At 36.3% G+C, this 26,455-nt stretch overlaps 1 protein-coding gene across 1 annotated transcript in view; it reads left to right on the plus strand.

The window, feature by feature from the left end:
* The window catches only part of SMARCC1 (SWI/SNF related, matrix associated, actin dependent regulator of chromatin subfamily c member 1), a 124,780-nt gene that overhangs the window by 16,769 nt on the left and 81,556 nt on the right, over positions 1–26,455 (plus strand). Inside the window, exons 3-9 of the mRNA XM_055558156.1 lie at positions 42–127; positions 4,284–4,365; positions 5,444–5,536; positions 10,347–10,416; positions 15,323–15,392; positions 18,672–18,747; positions 23,535–23,660. Coding sequence (XP_055414131.1) covers positions 42–127; positions 4,284–4,365; positions 5,444–5,536; positions 10,347–10,416; positions 15,323–15,392; positions 18,672–18,747; positions 23,535–23,660 — 603 coding nt within the window. The remainder of the gene's footprint in view (positions 1–41; positions 128–4,283; positions 4,366–5,443; positions 5,537–10,346; positions 10,417–15,322; positions 15,393–18,671; positions 18,748–23,534; positions 23,661–26,455) is intronic.

Raw genomic sequence — 26,455 nt, forward strand, 5'->3', positions numbered from 1 at the left:
CAGAAGTTTTTTTCTCATGTGTAACTTGTATCATCTTTTAGGCAAAATGTTTCATGGATTTCAAAGCTGGAGGCACCTTGTGTCACATTCTTGGGGCTGCTTACAAATACAAAAATGAACAGGGATGGTAAGTTTTTTTATTTATTTGCATGTTTTGCTGTGATGTTGTAACTTTTCCAACGTTAAACCTGTTACTCCTTGATATGGTATTATAGAATTCTATCAGCATATTATGATTAATATCCCAAAGTACGTTGTCTTTTATCTAGGGCCCTAATTTACTTTTGTGCCTACAACCAAGAAAAATACCAAACAACTGTTACATTTATTATATAGGATATTTTTCATATACGGTTGCATGTAGATAATAGATGGATGTACATTATTAGCACATTGGAAGGTAGGCTCACTATGAAATACATAAATGTGTATTATAAACTTATAATGTGCTGAAAGATAACAGTTTTAAGTGTTCTGTGGACCAGGCCTTCCAAGTAAGAGTCATCCAGCTTGCCCCCTTCGGAACACAAAAGGAGTCTGGCTCAGAGGGGTGCAGGTGGTCATGAGGGCAGTGATGGAACTAGGACGGGAATTCCTGGTGGTTTTTTTCCTACAGTTTTGCTTTTCCTTTTACTCTTTCTTTTCTCCTTTCTCACTCTGTCTGTCTTGGTGCTTTCCTCCTTTTCTTTCTTGAACTCTGGGGTTTTCTCCATCTCAGTATGGGAGGTTCAGCTGTTAGGACTACTGAGTGTTTAATGATGATGGTTCTGTTTCAAGGATAAGGGTGAGGTTAGGGATTAGGAGGGTGCTGAAGTGTATTGAAGTTGTTTGGTGGTTTTAGTTGTGTTGTACGGTTTATAATCTTAGCATCTTTCCAGGAGAATATTCACGTAATTTGTGTCTTTTAACGTAAAAAGTACGCTAATCCAATACCTTATGATTGAGAAATGCCAGTAAGTATTTGCATCAGTAATCAGGACAAGTTTATAAGTAAATGACTTATTTATGGTAAGTGGAAAGAGATACAGACATATATCTTATTTACTAGAACTTTATGTATATGAATGGGTGTTTAATAGATATTATTTGACTGATTAAATGAGCATGAGAGTTTGTTGTCATCAGAGCTAGCTTCCTGTTTTTCAGTTCTCTTTGCAGCTCTGGTGTTGTGCTCTCACCAGAGTATTCCTTGGTTTGTTGATAGGATTGACAGCATGTTGGGGTACTCGTATATGTTTTGTGTCCACACTCTGGGTCACAGTTGGAACTCTCTCCTTTGTTGATTTTCTTGTTCAGCTTGTGTCTCCCAAGTCCAGCCTGGACTCTTGAGGGCAGAGTCTCAAAGTGAAATGACTTCCTAAGTCATTATGAAACTTGCTTATTTAGTGTATCAATACAATGAAATATTTTTATCTGAAAAGGTTTCAGGTGGTTTAGAAGGCTACATGAAATAAATCATCTATGGCTTAAATATCGGGCCAACAAAGAAGTAAAGGATAGAGTTACAGACTTTTTAAGAGGAGTGAAGAATAATAATTTTTCCAAATCTTCTCAGATTGTAGCAGAATTATCCTCTTTCAAGTACAATTATAAACCAGTTGCAGTACACACCTTCCCCTGTCTCCTGTGATTTACACACTTGCAGTGAGTGGATCGCTTATGTTCCGACAGTGCATATCTTAATAACTGTCCACCTAGTTGGGCACTTGAATAGTGGCTTGTCATCTTGATTCTGCTGCTGACTCAGATGAGAGCATAAGGAATTAAGATACTCAGGTTGAAATAACATGAAATATAATACAGAAAATAGGCAAATCTTCAAACAAAATTGTACTGATTTATTGTCCAACCAGAATGTATTAACAGTGTACCTTTTCCCTTTTCACTGGCCAGCAGTTGTATTTATTTGTATTACCTCCATCTTTTCATCCTAGTAATTTGTGATAGATTTGAAAAAGGTTTTATAATTTAGTTTAATTTACATTTCCCTTTTGGGCAGGTTTGAGCATCTTTGCATAATTTAAAAAGTAAAGTTTAAATACTCTTGGTAATTTAAAAATAAGTCAGATAAAATATTTCAAGTAAAGGTTATACTGTATTTACCTGTTTTGTTCAGTTTTTCTTAATATTCATATATGTACTTTTGCTTTCTTACACTGTAGATTCAGAAAAGCATTAATGTGCCATGGTATCAAATTACTGTTTGGCAAGCCATTTTGGTTTATTATTATGGAAAATATAAATTATACATAAAAGAAGAATAATACACTGAACTATTTCTAGTCATGCATCTTCTGCTTTATAGAATTTCATCTGTAAATACTTCTGTGTATTTATTTCTAAAATTAGATTTTAAAGGTTTTCTTGGCAGTCCAGTGGTTATGACTTTGCACTCCCAATGCAGGGGTCATGGTTCAATCCCTGGTTGAGGAATTAAGATCCTGCATGCTTCATGGCATGATAAAAAAAATTTAGATTTTAAGAAAGCATGATAACAGTAGCATTATCACAGCCAAGAAAATTATCAGTACTTTTTCAATATTGTTAAATACTATCTACTTAGTGTTTGTTTCCCTGATAATCTCACAAATATTTTTTATATTTTGTTTTAATAAGTATCCAAACAAGATTCATACACTACAGTTGGTTCATATGACTCTTTTAAGTCTCTTTTTAAAATAATTTTTAAAATATTTGGCTCTTCTGGGTCTTTGTTGCTGTGTGGGCTTTTCTCTAGTTGCAGAGAGCATGGGTTACTCTCTAGCTGTGGCACACAGCTCTGTAGTTGTGACTTGCAGGCTCTAGAGCACGGGCTCAATAGTTGTGATGCATGGGCTTAGTTGTTCCGCAGCATGTGGGATCTTCACGGACCAGGGATTAAACCCATGTCTCCCTCATTGGCCTTGAATTCTTCACCACTGAGCCACCAGGGAAGCCTGACTCTTAAGCCTCTTAAAACATTTCTGATTTTCTTTCTCACTCTTTCTTCTTCTTTTCCTGAAAAAACTACATTAAAAAAAATAAAAACAGGTTGTCTTGTAGAATTGTATCATGTCCTTGTTGTTCAGCCACTCAGTCGTGTCCGACTCATTGCGATCCCCTGGACTGTGGCACATCAGGCCTCCCTATTCTTCACTATGCCCCAGAGTTTGCTCAGACTTGTGTCGATTGAGGTGATGATGCCATCCAACCATCTCATCCTCTGTTGCCCCCTTTTCCTCCTGAAGAAAAGGCTTTATCCCAACCAAAGTGTTTAGGAGAAAGCAGTAGAATGGGAAAGACTAGAGGTCTCTTCAGGAAAATTAGTGATACCAAGGGAAAGATGGGCACAATAAAGGACAGAAACAGTATGGACCTAACAGAAACAGAAGATTCTAAGAAGAGGTGGCAAGAATACACAGAAGAACTATACAAAAAAGATCTTCATGACCCAGATAACCACGATGGTGTGATCGCTCGCCTAGAGCCAGACATCCTGGATGTGAAGTCAAGTGGGCCTTAGGAATCATCACTGTGAACAAAGCTAGTGGAGGTGATGGAATTCCAGACCCTGATGCTGGGAAAGATTGAAGGTGGGAGGAGAAGGGGATGACAGAGGATGAAATGGTTGGATGGCATCACCGACTCAATGAACATGAGTGTGAGCAAGCTCCAGGAGTTGGTGATGGACAGGGAAGCCTGGCATGCTGCAGTCCATGGGTCGCAAAGAGTCGGACATGACTGAACTGACTGAACTGAATCTCTGGAAATGACCAAAAATAGGTAAAGACAACAGTAACATGTTATGCTTGGGTACTTAGATAAAGAAACATTCGGGAAGGAGTTGAAGTATAGGTAAATAGATGAATTTTACCACATTTGGGACAGTAGTAGACTTTGAGAGCATTATAGACACTCTTGACTTTGAACAGATGACTTTTAAGCCTATATAAAGTAGACACTTCCCATATACTTGGAGAATGGTATAGTAGTTCACTGCCTTTGGATCTGTGGATTACTTTTTTATATATGATGTAAAATATCTTAGATTTACAGAAAACAGGGGACGCTTCTTGAATTTGGTAGTTCATTTTGACTGGAGTAGATTGAATATCATTAAATGTAATGTTTTATGACAGTGTTGACATTGATTTCTCATACTGCCAAGAAAATATGTTATACATTTTGTAGAGTGCTATTTTAATATCCAGATCTTTTGAGCTCACTTGTATTGGGTACTAAAACCAAGTTTTCACTTTTGTTTAAAGTAGGAGACAAATTGACTAATGATTTTTTGCTTACAGGCGGAGGTTTGATCTGCAGAATCCATCCCGAATGGATCGTAATGTTGAAATGTTTATGAACATTGAAAAAACATTGGTTCAGGTAACTCAGAAAATTTGATTGTTAAAACTTTTTTTCTTTAATATGCTTATAATTCTAAGATAGGCTTTATTCTAGCTCAAAGATCAAAGGGAGAAAAGTTTCCTGAAATCTATTATTGTATTATTTTTATGAGTTTTGGGGATTAGCGCTATAAGGTATGACTATGTCATTTACAGAATATTTTTCTTAAACGTGGTAAATAATTCATAGTATTTTGTTTAGTAATTTCACTAATTCATTATTTAGATCTTTCATATTTAATGTGAACATTCTTTCATCCTAGTAGTCATTTGTTTATACAGTCATTTTCTTTGGATTTGTTTCATGGCTGTACCATAAATAAAATCTTATTTCCCCAACTAGATTATAACTTGGAGAAGAGAACACTTAATTTTCTTCTTTTCTTTCTTAGTGTTTTTACTAATAAGTAATTTTTAATAATCACTGAATTAACCTTCGTGGGGAGAGGGGACTGACAATTCTGCTGGGTATTATCATTAATTTAATTCCTGAAACTTTTCTCATGGGCTCTTAACTAAGAGAAATAACTGAGAAGTTTTTGTATCTTGTCTAATTTTTGGTGATGGTTTGGGGAGTTAATATGCATGTTTTAATCATTGCTGTTCATAAGATGAGAAATGGGGGGAAAGAGCTATAATTCAGTTTTTATATTTTAAGTAAGTTAAATGATGAAGCAAAATGGGCATCCCTCCCCATGTACCCTCCTCTACCCTCTACCCCCCAGGTTAGGTGAAAATGCTACATGAGACTTAGACTCTCGAGTCCAGGTAAAATTGACTAGGATTAATTTATCAGTATAATACCTTAATGAAAAGCATAATGAATTTCTCTAGGTCATGAGTCTTAGCAGTTTTTTCATCAGTGAATGGCATTAAGTAGCCTGCTGAACACCTAGGTTTTGTATTGAAATAAGGCTTTTACATGCTGCAGCAAAGTATGTCTTCCTATTTTAAGCAGTATGGCTTTGAGTGCCAACTTTTGTCATTAAGGTAAATGCATAAGTAATGTGACATTATTTCAAAACTAAGAATTTGGAAATGTTTTCTTTTTCCCTCAGAGCAATTGTCTGGCCAGACCCAACATCTACCTCATTCCAGACATTGATCTGAAGTTGACTAACAAATTGAAAGATATAATCAAACGACATCAGGTAATATACATGATCACTTCAGAAACATTGTGTATATAGAATTCTTGTGAATCTCAGCTATAAATTATATCTTTTGATTTCTATATATATATGCATAAAGTGAAAGTTCCTCTGTTTGGGTTAGTCCCAAGTTTTCTTCTCTCTCCCCTTGCCTTCAATTCTTAGCCTAGAATAGCATTTTCCCACTAGCATTATTGAGATATAATTGATACATAACATTATAAATTTAAGGTATCCAATGTGATGATTTGATACATGGCTGTTTCCTGGAGTAGCATTTAATAAAGTCATTGGTGTGGATTCATAACAGTCTTACAATGAAATATGTCTTTTTAGAGTTAAAGAGACCAGTGTACTGTGCATCCCTGTAATTACAAAGTCAAACAGTGAGAGCTAGTGACACAGTTATTGGTAGGAAGAGATCGAATATTACTTCAAGTAAACCTGCCTCTCTCCCATTGTATGTATTATATTTATATTTGTAGCTTTGAAAAAATGACTGGAAGATTCTGTTTTTCTCTACAAACTTCCCTTCTCTTGGTTTACATGTACCAGTGCTATCTTCTCACATCTTCACTTCCTTTCTCTAACTTTATTGTGGTGAAGACCTTGGGTATTTATGCATGTATAAGTCTGTGACTACATATGTAGCTAAACTGTAAGCAAATCTTTGTCATGGTAAACTAGCTGAGGACACTCAAGATAATTTTTTGAAGCAACATCACTTGAATGACAAAGTTTTACCACATGTTAGAATTGGTTGAGAAACCTCATGAAATAGCTGTTTGTTTTTTTTTTTTCCTGCTGCAAGAGAAATTGTTGGTTGAATTATATTTTAACATTTATTAAAGTTATCTTCTAAGTTTTCAAAGCAAATATTGCTAAAACTGCTTTTTAAAAAATTTTTATTAGAGTATAATTGTTTTACAGTGTTGTGTTCAGTTCAGTTCAGTCGCTCAGTTGTGTCCGACTCTTTGCGACCCCATGAATCGCAGCATGCCAGGCCTCCCTGTCCATCTCCAACTCCTGGAGTTCATTCAGACTCACGTCCATTGAGTCAGTGATGCCATCCAGCCATCTCATCCTCTGTCGTCCCCTTCTCCTCCTGCCCCCAATGCCTCCCAGCATCAGAGTCTTTTCCAAGGAGTCAACTCTTCGAATGAGGTGGCCAAAGTACTGGAGTTTCAGCTTTAGCATCATTCCTTCCAAAGAAATCCCAGGGCTCATCTCCTTCAGAATGGACTGGTTGGATCTTCTTGCAGTCCAAGGGACTCTCAAGAGTCTTCTCCAGCACCACAGTTCAAAAGCATCCATTCTTCGGCGCTCAGCCTTCTTCACAGTCCAACTCTCACATCCATACATGACCACAGGAAAAACCATAGCCTTGACTAGCTGGACCTTTGTTGGCAAAGTAATGTCTGCTTTTGAATATGCTGTCTAGGTTGGTCATAACTTTCCTTCCAAGGAGTAAGCGTCTTTTAATTTCATGGCCGCAGTCAACACCTGTAGTGATTTTGGAGCCCCAAAAAGTAAAGTCTGACACTGTTTCCACTGTTTGCCCATCTATTTCCCATGAAGTGATGGGACCGGCTGCCATGATCTTCAGAAGTTTTCTGAATGTTGAGCTTTAAGCCAACTTTTTCACTCTCCTCTTTCACTTTCATCAAGAGGCTTTTGAGTTCCTCTTCACTTTCTGCCATAAGGGTGGTGTCATCTGCATATCTGAGGTTATTGATATTTCTCCCGGCAGTGTTGATTCCAGCTTGTGTTTCTTCCAGTCCAGCGTTTCTCATGATGTACTCTGCATGTAAGTTAAATAAGCAGGGTGACAATATACAGCCTTGACTTACTCCTTTTCCTATTTGGAACCAGTCTGTTGTTCCATGTCCAGTTCTAACTGTTGCTTCCTGACCTGCATACAGATTTCTCAAGAGGCAGGCCAGGTGGTCTGGTATTCCCATCTCTTTCAGAATTTCCCACAGTTTATTGTGATCCACACAGTCAAAGGCTTTGGCATAGTCAATAAAGCAGAAATAGATGTTTTTCTGGAAGTCTCTTGCTTCTTCCATGATCCAGCGGATGTTGGCAATTTGATCTCTGGTTCCTCTCCCTTTTCTGAAACTAGCTTGAAATGTTGTGTTAGTTTCTGCTATATAGCAGAGTGAATCAGATCTACATATACATGATATTGTTGTTTACTTGCTAAGTTGTGTCTGACTCTGTGACTCCATGGACTGTAGCCCACTACACTCCCCTGTCCATGGAATATCTCAGGCAAGAATACTAGAGTGGGTTTGTCATTTCCTCCTCCAGGGGGTCTTCCCAACCCAGAGATTGAACCTGTGTCTACTGCATTGGCAGGTGGATTCTTTACTGCTGAGCCACTAGGAAAGCCCACATATACATGTATCCCCTGTTTTTTAGATTTCCTTACCATTTAGATCACCACAGAGCTGAAAATGGCCACCTGTATTTTCTTTTTTAATTTTTTGGCTGCACTGTGCAGCATGCAGGATCTTAGTTCCCCAACCAAGTTGTCAAACCTGTGCCCCCTGCAGTGGAAGCACAGACTCTTAACCAGTGGACCGCCAGGGAAACCCCTCTGATATTGTACTTCTAAAAATTGGAAATTTAGTACAGTCTTTTTCTTACCTATAATATCTGTACAAAAGAGAAGAGTGATAGGATTGTGGCTTTAAATCAAGCAGTCTGAAGTGGAATTCTTTTTTTTTTTTTAACTATTATTATGACTTTGAACAAGTCACTTAACCTTTTTTCTTTTAGATTCTTTATTGGAGTGACCGTCGAATGTAGCTTAATTACAGGTGGAATGTTAGATGGCATAAATGGAACAAGTTAACCAGTGGGTTTCTGCTTTCAAGCTAAAATTATATACTCTTATTGCTCTGAAATCATCCTGGGAAAAGTTTATATATTTTCCTGCAATTTAATACTGAACATTTAGGTGTCATAGTTCTTAGGAAATCTGACTCAGTGATTGTTTTCTAAGGATAACCTCCAGAAAGATAAAAAGAGCTTCCTGGTTTCAAGATCTCTTCCCTAACATTCTATGAAAGTAATAATAAGATCAGATGATCAGGCCTTTGCTCAAGCATTCAAAATGCAGTAATAACTCTATTGATTGATCACTTACAGTGTGCCTGTCACTGTTCTTAGCTCATTGTGTCTATTAACCTAGTCCTAACAAAATTATTGTAAAACACATTTTATTGTTACCACTTTATTTCACAGAAGACACTGAAGCACAAAAACATGACAAGCACATGACTTGTCCCATGTCATGTTAAGTAGTACATGGTAGAGCTAGGGTACAAACCCAGGCCTGTCTGATGGACTCTAGAGGCCAGAGTCCTCAGTAGTGTGCTCTTCTGACTGCTGCCTCACACATTAGATGTTGACATTCCCTTTTTAACCTTTCCTCTGGCTGTTAGAAGTGTGCTCCAATACTTCTGGCGATTGTGAATTCTTTGCCTTCTTTGGTAGCTATTTCATCTTTACATGGGTCAGTGGTAAAGAATCTGCCTGCCAGTGCAGGAGATGCAGGTTTGATCCGTGGGCCAGGAAGATCCCCTGGGGTAGCAGATGGCAACCCACTCCAGTATTCTTGTCCAGAAAGTTCCACAGAGAGAGGAGCCCAGTGGCCTACAGTCTGTGGGGTTGCAAAGAGTTGGGCACAACTGTGCATGCATAAGCACAAGAGTCATTTTTAGATAGCCCTAAATCTGAGAAGTTTATAGAGTGTTCTTTCCATTGAAAATTGCACTATAGTGTTTTCTGATTGTAATATTTAGTCAATACTCATTGTCAAAGACAAAATTAGGTAATATGTTAATGTGCTACTTATACCTGATTTTAAAACTTCTTGTCATTTTTATGGTTTCTATAATGAGCATTTTTTAAAAAGCATTTATTTATTTGGCCAAGTTGGATCTTGGTTGCAGCATGTGGGATCTTTAGTCGAAGTGTACGGGATCTAGCTCCCTGACCAGGCCCCCTGCACTGGGAGCACAGAGTCTTAGCCACTGGACCACCAGGGAAGTCCCAAGAAGGAGCATTTTTTGTGTGTAAGTGACTTCAAGTCATGGGACTTCCCTGGTGGTCCAGTGGTTAAGATTCTGTGATCCCAATGCAGGGAGCATGGGTTCTATCCCTGGTTGGGGAACTAAGATCCTGCATCCCGTATGTTCCACCCCCCAAATAATAATAATAAAATAAAAATAGATGACTTCCATGTCATGTTCTAGACTGTATGTAGTATTCTAGCTGTGGCTTAGCCAGAACTTGACTTCAGCATTCTATCATTGACTTAAGACAGCAGTAGCATACATGCATACTGGAGTGAAGTCAGATGTCCATCTTGTATGTATGTGGCCCTAGCTTATGACTCGTGGCCTTAAACTTGGATTGATTCACTTCAGGTAACATTGATAATTTGTGATGACTTTGGAATAGCTTGCAAAATTAGTTGAAGGTATTCAAATTACTGATAAAGTTACCCAGAGAGAGAGAGTTCTGAAGAGAATAAGCCAAGAGTTAGCTAATACATTAGCATTATTTTCCTATACAAAATATAAACTGTCTATAGATAATTTGTTTTTGTTTCTTCTTGTTAATCATTATCCCTTTCCTTGACTAAAAATAATAAAAATGTTATAGTCTTAAAATAGTGCTGTTAAAATTTAAGGTGTAGAATAATGCCCCTGTAATTCCCAGGCAGTTTGCATCTGGCATCTCATAATTTGTTTGTTGTATGTTTTATTTTTACATTACTTGTTCATTTGCTTTCCAGGGAACATTTACTGATGAGAAGTCAAAAGCTTCCCACCACGTTTATCCATATCCTTCCTCACAAGAGGATGGTAAGTTAGTTTTTGGTTATGAACTAATAAACTGATATTTCAGTAGATTTTCAAGTTATGTCAAGTGGTCTAAACAATATGACCAGCTTTTTAAAGATAAGAGACTTTTGGGGACTTCCTGGTGGTCCAGTGGTTAAGAACCTGCCTTGCAGTGGGGGCTATGCAGGTTCAGTCCCTGGCTGGGGAACTAAGATCCCACATGCTACTGGCAACTACCAAGTCATGCCTGCCTTGAATAAGACTGGATGCAGTGATATAAATTAATAAATAAATATTAAAAAAAAAAAGAAAATAAAGATAAAGATACTTTTAAGTATTAAATAAATTTCATTGATAATTTAAGTTTGTAGGGGTTTTTAATTTTTGCTGAGTTATGATTAGCAAGCTAACTCTGTGACATCCAGTTTTCTAATCATTAGACTTATTTCTTTGTTGGTAATCATTATCTGGTTGTTAAGTCTAGGCCAGCCTTATATATTAACTTTGTTAATGTTTGCTGTACCTCTTGTGTTCTGAAAATTAAGAGAAATTGCAAGATAAAGGAATATCTCTTGGGAAGATTGGCTTACTGTCTAAATAGGGCCCCTCAGCAATATTTTAGTTTGGTGAATTTATAGTGATTCAGATTTTGATCTTTAACTCGGCTGTCATGAAAGTTAATTTTGTCATTGGCCAGAGTTCATTAGACTTATGAAAACTGATTTTGTACCTTTTACAAAGGTTTGTGCTAAGCATTCTTTTAAAGGTTGGAAAGCTGGGAAACAAGCTGTGAGTTAGTCAACCAGGTTAACTAATTTAGATTGAGAGATCTCTTATAGGGATCAAGTCTCTGGTAAAGCACATCATATCCCTTTAGGACATCTTATATGAAAAGCCAAATCATATCAGATTTGAATGACTAATTACCCCATGTTGAGCGTTTTTTCCTGACCAGTGCAGTTATGCTAGAAGTCAGTAACAAAAAGATTACCAGATAATCCTTGTATGCTTGAAAGTTAAGAAACATATTACCATATAATCCATGGGTCAAAGAAGAAACTATAATGGAAATGGGAAAACTTTGGAGCTGAATAAGTATGAAGTGAATAATAAAGTGTGAGAACATTAAATTTTGTAGGATGCAGCCAAAGCTATGCTCAGAGGGAAATTTTTATCTTTAAATGCATGTATTAGGAAAAAAGAAAGACTGAAAATTCAGTGGTTCACAAGAAATTTATCTGAAGAATTTAGAGAAACAACAGCAAGTTAAACCTACAGGAAGAAGGAAATAATAAAGACAAGGGCAACACTTAATGAACTAGAAAGTAATAATAGCAAGATCATGAACGGTGTCAGAAACGGTTCTTAGAAAAAACTAATAAGACAAAATCGTGTGACATATCAGCGGCAGAAAGAGAAAGAATAATGTCAAGAATGGAAGGGAGACATCACTACAGATCCAACAGATACTGTAGTCCTAAGAGGTTAGATTGGTTGGTTGCTTGCTCGTGCTTTTGGTGTCAAATGTAGGAAACCATTTCCTAAATCTAGAGTCATGAAGTTTTACACTTGTTTTTCTTCTAAGAGTTTTATAGTTTAGCTATGACATTCAGGTCTTTTCATTATCTGTTTTGATGCAGAAATCTTGATTTGATTTGCAACAGTCTGTGATTATGATACTTTTATAAAGCGTGAAACCTCACTCTGCCTTCCCTGTTTAATTGGTGGTTTCTCAGATTTTTATCCTTTTAGGTAATAGCAGTTGGTTTCCACTAGATGGAGGTGGTGAATAAGCTGTGTATATTGCATTCTGTTGTTGGCTAACTCTCCTCCATTAAGGCTGGTATGGAACTTTTAGGTTATGAACTTTTTGAAAAAAATTACCTTTTACAAAAGATTTGAACTGTAATTGTTATATCTAGATTTCTTATTCATGCTAGTTTTGTTTTTCTCCTTTGTTTAACACAACCTGGATTACTGCATACCGATGGTTGTTTGGTATGTTGCTGTCAGTAGTTACGGTAATTGTTAGGAGATAGCATTTTGATTTTAATATATTAAAAGCTATTTTTTAATGTAAGACATGCTTCTTCACATATAGGATTTACCTTAGAGAAGCTGACAAGTAAATGTTGACTCTCAGCAAAGCTCTGTGTTGGGCTTATTACATATACCGTTTTAGGTAACTGCGGATGATAACAGTACCAGCCTCAGCACATTACAACCATGTTGTAAAACTCTTGCAAATGCAGTATGCCTTTTATATAGATTAGTTAAGTTTAAAATAAAAAGTGATATTTAAGATATTAGTAAAATTTTGAATATGGTATGCTAAAGGGGGCACAAAATAAAACCATAAAGGTAGTAAATTATGAAATTTGAGGAAAATCAAGTGGCAAAGTTTGACTGTGTATCAGGATAGTGGGAATAAGAGTGAGTAGGTCAGAGAACATGAGCCTGATTTAAAGAGTTTTGTTTTTATTTGGTGAGTGAAGCAGAGGGTAAACAAATTTTGATGGTTTGGTGAAGAAAGATGGAGAGTTTTCCTGGGAGCCGATTCCTGGGATACCTGATACAAGGAAACTGGTTAGAGAACAGGATCCATTGGGAAGGTCTCAAATTGCTGGATGAGGGGATGTGTAACCACTGTCTGGGATAAATCCACGTATCAGGAGAGCACAGGAGATAAGTCAAATGGCAAACCAGGATGGTCCATATCTTTAACAGTCAAGGGAAGATAAGGAAAACATTTCCAAATACAAGCGGTGGGCAGTGGAATTTTTCTACAGAAAGTAAAGCCTGATATAAGGCATTTGGTCAATCAGGAAATAATTGATAACCTTTGAGAATGAAATTTCAGTAACTTGCAAATGAGAGCAAGTTGTAGAGTTGGTGGAAGATCACCATTGCCCCAGAATGTATGACAGGGAAAAGAAACAAGATGGTTTGGGTTGTGTCTTTCATTGGTGGCTTTACAGTATATTTCTGGGCAGAGCACATAGTTGAGTTAAGACCTGGTAGGGGAAAAGGGATTGGTTTAAAAACATGGGTTGAATTACTGCTTTTAGCAGAAAGAATGTGTACTTCCTCAGAGAAGAAAAGAGAATTTTAAAAAATTGAGATACTATTTAGAAGAGGAAAACAGACTATATCTTGTTCAAAATAAATTATTTAGATAGACAGAAAAGCCCCTTAGGTTTTCTTACTGATCTTAATTTTTTTTGTTCTCTGACTTGATAATTTTAAATGACTAGTTTTTAAAAACTTTTTGAATTTTATATTGGAGTATAGTTGATTAGCAATGTTGTGTTAGTTTCAAGTGTACAGCAAAGGGATTCCATTATACATATACATGTATCCTCAAACCACCAGTTTTTGAGTTTGCTTTCTTTCTTCTGATTGGCCAAGTCTGATGTTGAACCCCTCTAGAGAATTTTTCAGTTTCGTTGTTATAATCTTAAACTCCAGAATTTGTTTGGTTCTTTTTTTATGGTTTGAATCTCTTTGTTGATAATTCTTATTTTGTTCATACATTGTTTTCCTAGTTTTGTTTAGTTGTTTTAAGTGTGTTCTCTTGTAGTACTTTGAGCTTCTTTAAAATGATAATTTTGAATTTGTCAGGTAATCCATAGATGTTTGTTTCTTTACGATTGATTCATTTCATTCCTTTGGCCCTTTTTCCCTTTCACTTCCTGTATTTTTTTTTTTTTCCTGCTGTGTTTTGTGCATTTGGATAAAGAGCTGCATCTCTCAGTCTTTATGGCCTGGCTTGATATAGGCAAAGACTTGCACAGATCAGCTCAGCTTGTGAGACCTGGCATCCATCAGACAGTTTCTGGGCTTGAGTATATGATTTCTCAGAGAGCTTTTCTAGTTTCTCTTTCAGGAAATTATAATCTCTTGCTCTCTCTAGTGTCTGTCTGCCGTACCACAAGTTTGCTGTTGCTGCAACAAGCCATTGAGTGAACTCTTGATTTGTGGGTGCCCAGGCTTTCAGAGTATGCTGGTTTCCCATCAACACTGTGTTCGTTGAGACAGAAACCTGTCCTATAGGTTTGTGGACTTCATGGCATTAGTCAGTGAAGCTGGGGCTATTTCCTGTTGATGTTGGCAATGAGAAGCCAGTTTTACTTTGCTGATTTCACTTGGTTTTTCTGTTCTGCTGTTATATGAGATTTAAGGGGTTTATCACCTCATTAGTTCCTTTTTAGTACTGGAAATGAGTTTTTTAAGCTACCAGAATTTTCTAAGCTACCAAAGGAATCATAACAAGTACTGAAATGCAGATATGATTCAGCTATGATTAAATCAACAAGAATCATCTGATTATATACATGTGCATCTCTTTTTGTTCAGGAAACTTGAAAGTATCTACACTATGTCATATTGTTTACACTCTTGTTGGGCGGGCTAAAATAACAGGAAGTCATTCACATATAATCAAGTATTATTGCTAAAACTTCTGATATAGCACTATGAAGTGCTGTAGGATACCAGAGAAAGTGAATCTGGAGGGAAAAGAGCAATTGGTAAAACTTTCATCAAGGAGCTGAAGCATGGCTTACACATTGAAAGATGTGTCATAATTGCAAAGCTTACCAGAAAAATGGAGGAGAGGTTCTCCTTGGGAAAGGAAGCTGTAAAGAGCATGGTGGTCTTGATTTGGGTGAATCTGGCAACAAATAGGCAGGTGGGTGGGAGGGGGGAGTATTTTACTGAAGTAGACAGTTGGTTTTATCAAGAGTGATGGATAATAGACCTAGAATCTAGTAAGTCTGGATAAGCAGTGAAAAACCTCCCCTTAATAAGGAATTTTTGGAGGAGCTTCTAGCAAACCAAAAACTCGAGGTAGAAATTAAGTCCAAGAAATAGTTGATTCATCTCTTCTGTCAGATTGACTAAAGTTTTTTCTCTTTTTCACTTTCAGAAGAGTGGTTGAGACCTGTGATGAGAAAAGACAAGCAGGTGTTAGTGCACTGGGGGTTTTACCCTGACAGGTAATGTTGAAATGTCCTTCGACCTGGTATATAAACAGTTTCATCAGTTATTTATATATAGTTTTGCTTTCTGAGTAGTAACAATTTTGTTGATTTGTTTTAGTCAGTGAACTCAGTTCTTTTGAGTATTCTCTTACTGACTTTTGTATTTATTAAGTTACTGAGTTCAGTGGCGTTCACAGGCTTTATTTATCTTAAACTGGTAAGTTTGCTGTGTTTGTCAAGACAGTCTTTAAGTAATCAGTCTAATACCGACTGCTAATTTGGATTTGTTTCCTTTAGGAAATGAATATTTCTTCTGGATGTTTTAATGACTTGTTAAGTTTTATTTATTTTTTAAAAATAGGCCATTTTATTAAAAAATAGGTCATTTTATTTTTCAGTTTATGGATTCTTTATTAAGGATGAAATTATGTATAAAATGAAGCATGTACCATAACTCATACTGTGTTTCAGTATCTAAATGTGAATTAATGTTATAAACAAGAACTAATGTCAGTGAAAATAGTGGCTCTTATTATTAATATTATGGCTGCACAGAGGGAATGTAGGAAAAGGATAACCTTTCATGTCCTTTATCTTAAACCTGTGGTAGAGCTGTTCACGTGCTCATTTCACTTTTGTCAAGTGAACAGACTCTCCGTTGTGGGTTTTTCATGTTAGACCAGTCTTCTTTCATCTGTATCCACATCCATTTTTAGCCTTTGCTACCACATTTTTGTTAGCAAATCCAAGACATCATTTCAGTATTTCAGTTATAAATATTTCAGTATGCATTTCTGAAAGATAAGTTTGTTTTTTTTTTAAAGAAATAAGCATAAAGCCAGTTTCAAACCTAAACAATTTCAGGGAATTCCTTAATGTCAGATATCAAATCATTGACACATGATACATTTGATTAATTGATAAGATTGATGTTTGTTAGAGTTAGAATTTAAACACATCTTGTGTCAATTTATTTCCTAAGTATTTTTCAGTTCTCCCTGTGGGTTCTCCCTGTGTCTTCACCCCTCCTTACAGTGTATTACTCAAGAAATTGGGTTATTTGTCGTGCAGATTTTACCACACTGGGATTTTTTATGGCGTCACTGTGATGTGTTTGAACGTTTCTCCATTCTCTGGGTCTAGACTTGATCAGAATCTATTTCAGTTTAGGAAAGGAACAAACTTGCATAGGTGTGTGTTCTTCATCAGGAGACATATAATATCTTGGTTATGTGGTGTGTTTAAGTTAATCTGTTTGAGTGACTTTATTTTACTTCTAAATATATTTTTTTGAGAAAGAAATGCTTTTTTTGGTGTCTTCAAAATTTAAAGAACAGTTTGTATACAAGTTGAGTTAATTAGAACCAAGATCAAGTTAGCTTGCTTGTCAACCTTTTCTGAACTATAATTGACCACTTTACATGAACTAACATTTTTTAAAAAATAATAATATTTAGGTAAATTCTTTCTAGAGAACATTTCTTATCTCAAGGCTTTAGGTATTCACGGCACTATTAAACTTTTCAGCATTATAAGGACTGTCACAGGAACTATTGGAGTTAGAAACACTTAGGTGGAAACTCAAATCTATGACAAGCTCCATAAAGCACAGGATTGAAACGAATTTTATAGTTAACACTTTATAAGACATGTTAGGCTTTTGTTTATATATCAAATAAATTGTAATGGCTAGCTCATGTCTGATCTTCTCAGGGGATCTTGTTAGTTCATTATCTTTAGTAACTTAGTTTGTGCCCTCACTTCTTGGGCAGCATTTTCTCACTAAGACTTAAAGAATGTAAGTTTTAATCACCATCATAATCTTTACCTGTTATAGTTAGTTATTTGGCAGAGGAACTTTTTTCCTGCCAGTTCATGTTTAAATGTTCCTAGAAAACTTAACCACAGTGCTGTTTATAGGTATGTTGAGCTGTACTTGTTCCAGGTGCTTTTGAACTAACTTTTAAGAAGTGGCTAAAGGCAGCCAGTGCTTGTTACCGTATTTATATTTCATTTAGTTATGACTTAGTTCTATAATGATTTATTGGCCAATATAGGAGCATTGATAAAGTAGGTAACTTGGTAGGTAATTTTATACTTATTTCAAGGTTGTAGCGGGGGAGGGGAGTAATTTATATCAGTGTGTTGGATTTCACTGATAAGAGAACCATTGAGCAGAGACATGTGAAGGTAGGAGGGAGTGAGCTAGGTGGATATCTGGGTAGTGAGGAGCATATATAAAGGGTATGAAGGGACCCCCGCTTGGTGTATTTAAAGCACATTACTAAAGCCCATGTGGTTGAGTATAACATGAGTGAGAGGGAGTACTAGGAGATGAGGTCATAGGACCAGATCTTGAAGCCTTGGCAAACCAGTGTAAGGATTTTGACTTTTAACTCTTGAGTTCAGTGCGAGTTGGAAGGTTTTAAACGGTGAGTGGTGTGGACTGACAGCTTTTAAAAGAAACTGCTCTGGTTGTTCTGTGAAAAATGGAATCCCAGGGGCTTTGCCCCAGAGTGGAAGTGTGAGAAGTTAGATAGATTCCAGACATAATTTGAAGGTGGAAGTGGTAGAAATTGTTGATAATTTGATTATAGGATGTAGTTGAGAGTGAAGTCAAGGATATCGTCCAAGGATTTTGGCCATAACAACAAGAAAAGTGGAATTGGGATTTTTTGCTAGGTCATGTTGTTGGGGTTGGGATGGCATTATATGTTGACTTCTGAGTGTATTAGGTTTGGAAGCTTTATTTGACATATAATGAGAGATGTGGAATTGGCAATTGAATTTATGAGTCCAGAGTTCAGAGAAGAGGGCAGATAGGCAGATACAAGATTTCAAGTCATCAGTGTATGTTTGAAGCCGTGGAACTGCATGAGATGATCATCAAGGGATTGAAGAGGTAAGAGGATTGTTCCAAAAAGTGAAACTTGGGGCTTCAGTGTTAAAGAGATTTGGGAGGAGAGGAGAAACTAGCCATAGAGACAGAGGAGAGGCTAGTGTCCAGAAGGAATGCCAGATAATAGCTCTGTCTTAGAGGACAAGTAAGGGACATCCTTTGAGGAGTGGTTAACATGTTAAAATTCTGTGCACAGAGGCTTAACCTTTGGGTTTCACGACGTGAAGATTACTGTAGACCTCTGCAGGAGTTTTCTTGTTAGAGTGTTAGAGACAAAAGAATGAGATAATTTGCTATTACTGGATCCTAACAGTATTTCTAAAATGTGTTTTTACCTCTAGATCAAAGTGAATGAATTTGGATTCTAATTTCTTTTTCCATTTTTTTTTTTATAGCTATGATACTTGGGTCCATAGTAATGATGTTGATGCAGAAATTGAAGATCCACCGATTCCAGAAAAACCATGGAAGGTGAGAGATCTTTTTTAAAACAGAATTTTTTAAAAAGTAAAAACAAAATTTACTGTTTCATAAGTTAATAACTCTTCTTAGCTATTCTTAACAACAGTGTTTTAAAGAGATATATACAGAGTGATGACCTTTCTTTCTTACCATCCTATTAAGAGATACCTATGGTCTTGAAGACCTCATTATCCAGGTCTTAGATCAGATGTCTGCAGTGATGTTTGAGGACACCTCAAAGCCAAGTTAGATTGTGGTTTGAGATATTGAGAAAGGAGTGTTAGAAGTGGAGTTGAACATTGTTGATGTCATTTAGGAAGGCTAGGAGCAGTGCTTGCTTGATTTTTATATAGACTCATCTTACTGTTCATTTCTGTTATAATGTTTTCAGCTTTTAGTGTGGAAATAATTTTGAAAGTTGCAAGAATAGTACAAAGCAAAGCACTGTTTTATATTCTTCTTCCAGATTCCCCTCTTATTAATTATTGAAATAATTTATTACCTGATACAGGGCCCATATTCCATTTTCACGAATTGTCCCGTTGAAGAAGTAAGCTTTATCGTATATTTAAGTTTTTACCCTGATCCAGGATCCAATTCAGGATCACACATTACATTTAGTTGTTACATCTCTCTTCTATTTTAATCTGAAACTTTCAGCTCTTTTTTTTTCTTCTGTGACATTGTCATTTTTGAAATACATAGGTTGTTGTTATAGTTGTAGAAGGTCCTTGAATTTTAGTTTGTATGTTTCCTCATTATTACGTTCAAGCTGTGCACTTTGGGCTGCAGAATTCCATACCTAATACTGTAGCCTTCTCAGTGCATCATACCAGACACCTCATATTGTCCGTTTTCCCCATTATGGCTGATGGTTGGATCATTTGTTAAGATACTATCTGCCTGGTTTTCTCACTGTAACATTACCATTTTTCTCATCAGTATTTAAGATATTTTATAGGGAAAATCTTTGAGAGTGCAGAAATACCCTTTTTTTAAATTGAATTTCTGTCTGAAGGTTTGCTCATCCATGAATAATTTCTGTGACTGATGCTGTCTGTGTGCAGTGGCATTCCGCAGTGGGGACAACTCTTCCATTCTCCCTTGATGTGTGTCTGTGCTCTGCATGCACTCACAGAACACTGACAGTACTACTTCATTTTGATGAATTATCTGAATTTGGCCAGTGGAAACTCCTTTAAGCTGCCACCTGTGATCTTTTGGCATTGTTTGATTCATTTTTGCAACCTCGTACTTTCTGGGACAAAAGATGTTCCAAACTCTTTTTGTAATGTCCCTATCCTAGTATTTTTACAGGTAGCTCTGTTTTCCATGAGTGATTATACATGATTTTTATTGACTTTTACATAGGATAAGCAACACTTGAATTGGATCTAAGTGTTATATTTTAGACCTGGTTCAGCCTATTTCCAGTTGTGTGACCTTCAGAGAGATAGCCTTTGAGCTTTAGATTCCACATGGAGTTAGCAAAAATTACTTTTTGTTTTAAATAAACTTTTAATTTGGAAATGATTTCAAACTTACAGAAAAGTTGCAAGAAAAAGAATAGTACTTGGCATACCTGTATACCCATTATCCACATTTGCCTGTTAACATTTTACTCCCTTTTTGAGTTACTATTTATATTTGATACTTGCATATAAATATTTTTTCCAAATCATTTGAAGTAAAGATGCATATGGAATGGGTCTTTAGGTATTTTAGTCTACTGTTCGTATTTCATTGTTGCCGCTTGACCTGGTCATTTTTTAAAAATAAATTTGTATTGGAGCATAGTTGATTTTCAGGGTTGTGTTCTTCTGTATAGCAGAGTATATATCAGTTATACATATATCCAGTCTTTCTTAGATTCCAGTCACATATAGGTCATTACAGAGTATTGAGCAGAGTTCCCTGTGTTATACAATAGGTTCTTATTATCTATTTTATGTAGAGTAGTGTGTTTATGTCAGTCTCCCTCCTTTCTCCCTTGGTAACCATGTGTTTGTTTTCTGCATCTGCCTGTTAGCTTTGTCACCTTTTCATGAATTCTTTGACTTCTGGTGTTTCTTCTATGAAGTGCTTGTTTCTACCTCTTGCTTTTTTCCATTGCATCCTCTTTTTCTTTGTGAATGTTATTTAGATATTCTGCGTAAGAACATGCATGGTTATATCATCAGTTACTTGTATTAAAAATAGATTTTCCTAGTAAGCTTAGCTTTTTGTTTTTCACTACTGAGGTCATCTTAATATTTTCCTATATCATCTTTAAAAATTATTCTTTAGTTTTGCATTTTGTATATAGATCTTTAATCTTCTTGGAATTAATTTTTAACATGTTATGATGTAGGAGAGATTTTTTCTTGATGTGGTGTTAGATCAGCTCTCCATTCAGGGTGGAAAAATATTTAACCTGGATTGCTCTCCCAATGACCCATGCCATTTGTGTCAAAAGTAAGCTTTTATACAAGTCGTGGTTTGTTTCTTGCAGTTATGAAGTTTAATTAGTTGATTTGTTCTGAGTAGTACTCCCACTTTTTTCTTCAGGAGTCTCTTGGGTCTTTGCACTTTTGTATAAAGTTAAGAATCAGTTTGTTGAGGTCCATATTAAACTCATTGAAGTTTTGATTGGAATTAACATTTAATCTGTAGAACAACCTGGAGAGAACTGACGTCTTTACAGTATTGAGTGTCTCAATTTGTGGAAGCAATTTATCTCCCTATTTATTTAGATCTTTTATATCAGTAAAGTTGTATAATTCTCTTCAGATTTCACTGATCATCTCAGAATAATCTATAGTAATTATACATTTTGAAATTTTTTCCTCTACTAAGTCTGATACATGGAGTGTCAATTGGATAAAACTATGTTTCCCTTTGACAAAGATTGGCAAATTGTATCCTCTTACATAAATTAAAGCCACCTGTTTTTGCATATAAAATTTTATTAGATCACCAAACCCGTTCATTTATATATATTCTGTGGCTGATTTCACACTATAGCAGCAGAGTTGAATAGACCTGGAGAACATATGGCTTGCAAGCCTAAAATGTTCACTATCTGACCCTGCAGTAAAGCATGTCAATTCCCTCTATATTTGTGTTGTCCCATTATCTTCAGGGAAGATGATTTTAAAAAACAACAACAAAAACTACCTTTAAATGTAACTGAAGAGGTTATATCCAAACCATTCTCTCATTGAAAACTGGAAAAAGAAAGTGAACTGTCTTATGTAGAATATTGAGTTTTAAGCCAACTTTTTCAGTCTCCTCTTTTACTTTCATCAAGAGGCTCTTTAGTTCCTCTTCACTTTCTGCCATAAGGGTGGTGTCATCTGCATATCTGAGGTTATTGATATTTCTCCTGGCAGCCTTGATCCAGCTTGTGCTTCATCCAGCCCAGCATTTCACATGACGTACTTTGCATAGAAGTTTAGAACTTATACACTAAATCACAAGTTTAGGACTGGGCTTGATAGCAGTTTACCATAGTATCATTTTATAGGTAAGGAAACTGGGCTGGTTTTATGTAAGATTGTACAACCTATTATATTATTCTGATGCGAAGGAGTTTTTATGAGAAAGATTAATAGAGCATAGTAGTTTAAGAGCTTAGGCAGAACTCAGTGCAAATCTAAGTTTTCTCTCTAGTAGGGTAAGTAATTGGGCAGCTTACTGACACTCTGCCGCTTTTGCTCATTAGAAGACTGGAGAGACTAACCTGCATTGCTTTAGAGGGATTAAATGAGATCATATTGTTTGTAAGGTGTTCAGCAGAATGACTGGCACAGATGATTGTTAGTTGTTTATACTGTCCTAACATACTTTCTCAAGAGAATTCTACCGAGGTCTGATGGATAGTAAAGAATGTACAATGTGAATCTTCCGCTCTGCTTTTAATATATATATATTCTTTTCAGTACTTTGAAAAACTATTAAGTTTTCAAATGCTGTGACATTTGAAATTTATCTAAAATTTATCTTTTGTAATTACTTAGAATGTTATTGAATGTATAAATATAGATACATCCTTTATGCATAAGGAAATGATTTTCTTGGGCCTTCTGTTTTTGAATGTTTTTGTCACTGATTTTTGTGAAGATAAAGATGCAGCAATTAGTGAAATCAACCACATAGTGAAATACGAATACCATATGGTATCACTTATATGTAGAATACAAAAAAAAATTTACTCCTAGAAACAGTGGAAAAGTGGATTCCAAGGACTGGGGAGTAAGACAAATAAGAAGACCAGTTTTTGCTGTAAGATGAATTAGGTCTGAAGAGCTAATGTCAAATATGAAAAAAGTTGAAAGCAGTGTATTTTAGACTTGAAATTTGCTGAGTAGGCTTAAATGCTCTCGTATGTTCATACTAACACACACACGAGATAAATATGTGCAGTGATGGATTCACCGGGGCGGGGAATCCGTCACAGAGGGTACACATGTCAAATCACAGTGTACACCTTAAATGCCTTCACTTTTATTTTTCAGTTATATCCTAATAAAACGAAATAAAAGAGGACATGATTATAAACTTTAAGGGTCTTGATTATCAAAACCTCAGTGCACACAAAACTTGTGATGCTTTTTTACTATTTGCTCAATCAAAGACATGGAATAAAAATTAGACATGGTTAAGTTGCTACTCATATGTCATTAATAGTCTTATATTTTTAAACTGTATGTAATTGAAGCTTTTAATATAATAAATCAGCTTGTTTCATTTTGAGTACTTTAAAACTGTAGCAGTTTATTATTTATGTAGCTCTTCATGCTTTGATGTGATTTTAGGTTCATGCAAAATGGATTTTGGACACTGATGTTTTCAATGAATGGATGAATGAGGAGGATTATGAGGTGGATGAGAACAGGAAGCCCGTGAGTTTTCGTCAGCGAATTTCAACAAAGAATGAAGAGGTATTTGGTTTGGCACCATTTTTTTTTCTCTTGGTGTTTTCTTCCTTGGCCTGTATCTTATCAAATCTTATTAATAAACTAACGTACAAAGCAAGGCTCATCAGCCATCAAGTGTCTATAAAAAGTTACTAAATGACCATAATGACCATCTCAGGAGCTGGCGTCTCCCAAAAAGGAGCATGACAGTCTCAGAGAGTCATTAAGGTTTAAAGTGGGTCATGCAGTATGTAAGGCAGTACAACTGATTTTGGTTTCTAGATCTTGAGTATGAATTTTGTAAACTAAATATCATTTTCCACAGGAAAACTGATTTAGTTTTAATATTTTTTAATAACTTTGTTGGGCTTCCCAGGTAGCACTAGTGGTAAAGAAACCTCATGCTAATGCAGGAGATGTAAGAGACGCAGGTTCTATCTCTGGGTGGGGAAGATCCCTTGGAGGAGGGTGTAGCAATCCACTCCAGTATTCTTGCCTGGAGAACCGCATGAACAGAGGAGCCTGGTGGGCTACAGTCTAGGATTGCACAGAGTTGGAGATGACTGAAGTGAATTAGCACACACAATAACATGTAGGCCTTAAAGATCTCAAAAGTTATAGTTCAGTTCTCTTTTGAGATGGGCGAACTTGACAGTTAACACTTAATCCTTAAGCCACTTAGATATTTATCCATGTTTCCTTATAAGTTACAAGTTTAGAAGTGGGTGTGTCACTAGAGAAACACTTGAGACTGAGAAGAAGGCTGGCATGTGTTCATGTTTTTTCAGATGGGCACCTGTGAGTCCAGAAGTCTATTTTGCTGGGGACACTTAACATTTTTGCTTTTTGTCTTGTATTTTAGTTTTCTGAAAAAAATCTTGAGACATAATACATTTAACAAATAATTTAGAACATACAGTTCTTTCGTACCTATTTTCAGCCCTGAGACTTTCTTACTAAAACTGTTTGTCACACACTGAAGATTCTTTATTTTTAAGAAAAAAATATTTAAAAGCTGAGTCTTTTTCATATCTTTTAAATTCCTATTTTCTTTGGCATTTGACTTAAATTTTTTTAAAATTTTACTCTTCCCCCACTTATGTTGTTGTTGTTCATTTGCTAAGTCATGTCCGATTCTTTGCAGCCCCATGAGCTGCAGCACACCACACTTCTCTGTCTTTCACTGTCTCCCTGAGTTTGTTCAAACTCATGTCCATTGAGTCAGCAATGCCATTCAGCCATCTCACTTATATGCTTATGTATTTGTTTCTCCTTAATGTATTTCAAGCCCAGTCTTTTGTTACTGGAAATACTCTGATTTCCACACTACATTATTGAATTGGCATTATTCAGATCTACTCCTGCTCCGATTTAGGTTGTTTATTCACTTATTTTAGGGGGGATTATATAAAAACTAATATCCCCCTTTAAAACTTTTAACTTCAGACTATACAATCAGAGATACGTGGTTTAGATTTTCTTTAAAACTTCTCTGATCAGGGGATTTTCCCAGTGGTCCAGTGGTTAAGACACTGTGCTTTTACTGCAGAGGGAATGGGTTCAGTATCTTGTTGGGGAATTAAGATCCTGTATGCCACTTGGTTGTGGCCACACACAAACAAAAACTTCTTTGATCAGCCTGTAAAATAATCCACATTCTAAATTTGATGCTACAGAGCTTCTGAAAGGAAATGGATAGTTGTAAGCAGTATGAGGATATCAGAGGACACTGATGTTTAATTGATGTTTTAATCTCTGATTCTTTTTTTAACCTCAGATACAATACTTTGGATCATTTTAGGTGTATTTATTATGATATGTTCTTTTAAATTTGTAATTATCACCTACAGACTGACTTTTGTGTATTGATTTTTCAGTATATCTTACAGCTCTGTGCTGTGCTCAGTTTCTCAGTCATGTCCGATTCTTTGTGACCCCATGGACTATAGCCTGCCAGGCTCCTCTGTCCATGGGAATTCTCCAGGCAACAATACTGGAATAGGTTGCCATGCCCTCCTCCAGGGGATCTTCCCCACCCAGGGATCGAACCTAGGTCTCCCGCATTACAGGTGGATTTTCCCGTCTGAGCCATCAGGGAAGCCCAAGAATACTGGAGTGGGTAGCCTATCCCTTCTCCAGGGGAACTTCCCGAGCCAGGAATCAGCCCAGTGTCTCCTACATTGCAGGTGGATTTTTTTCAGCTGAGCTACCAGGGAAGCCCATGTTATAACTCTACTGAGCTCATTTATTAGCTCTGAGAGTGTTTTTGTGGATTCTTTTTCCATATGTAAGATCATGTCATCTGCAAACAGGAGTAGTTTTACTCCTGTGGGTTGGCTTTTAAATAAAAAATTGCAGGCTTATTAAATTTTACTTCTTTTGAATCATCTCTTGTATTTCTTTTAATGATGAACTAGGAGTAGGTTCTGGTACTCTTTCACATGGTTATTCAGCCAGTCTTTGTATTTCATTAATTTAATAGCATGTGTTCTATGTTTTTTCCAGTGGTTATTGTAAATGTTTCCCCTCCCTTCTCTTCCCTCCTCCTCCCCCACCCCCCGAAACACAGAATTTGAACAAGAACAGTTTTTAGTTGTACAGGGTTTGAGCATGTCTGTTCTCTAGCAAAGTTTGAATACCTGTGGGATGGTTCTTATGTATTTATCGATGGTGTGTCACCAGAAAGGTAGGGAAAGTCTTCTGGCTGCTAATGGTCCAGGATGCTTTATGTTGTGCCTTTCATTTACTCTGAGCTAGTAGGTTTGACATCTTCTTTGTGAAATTTTAGTTTTGGACAAGGATTTGTGGAAACTGAGACA

This window comes from Bubalus kerabau, chromosome 20 (genome assembly GCF_029407905.1).
Source record: "Bubalus kerabau isolate K-KA32 ecotype Philippines breed swamp buffalo chromosome 20, PCC_UOA_SB_1v2, whole genome shotgun sequence".
Classification (NCBI taxonomy): Eukaryota; Metazoa; Chordata; class Mammalia; order Artiodactyla; family Bovidae; genus Bubalus; species Bubalus kerabau.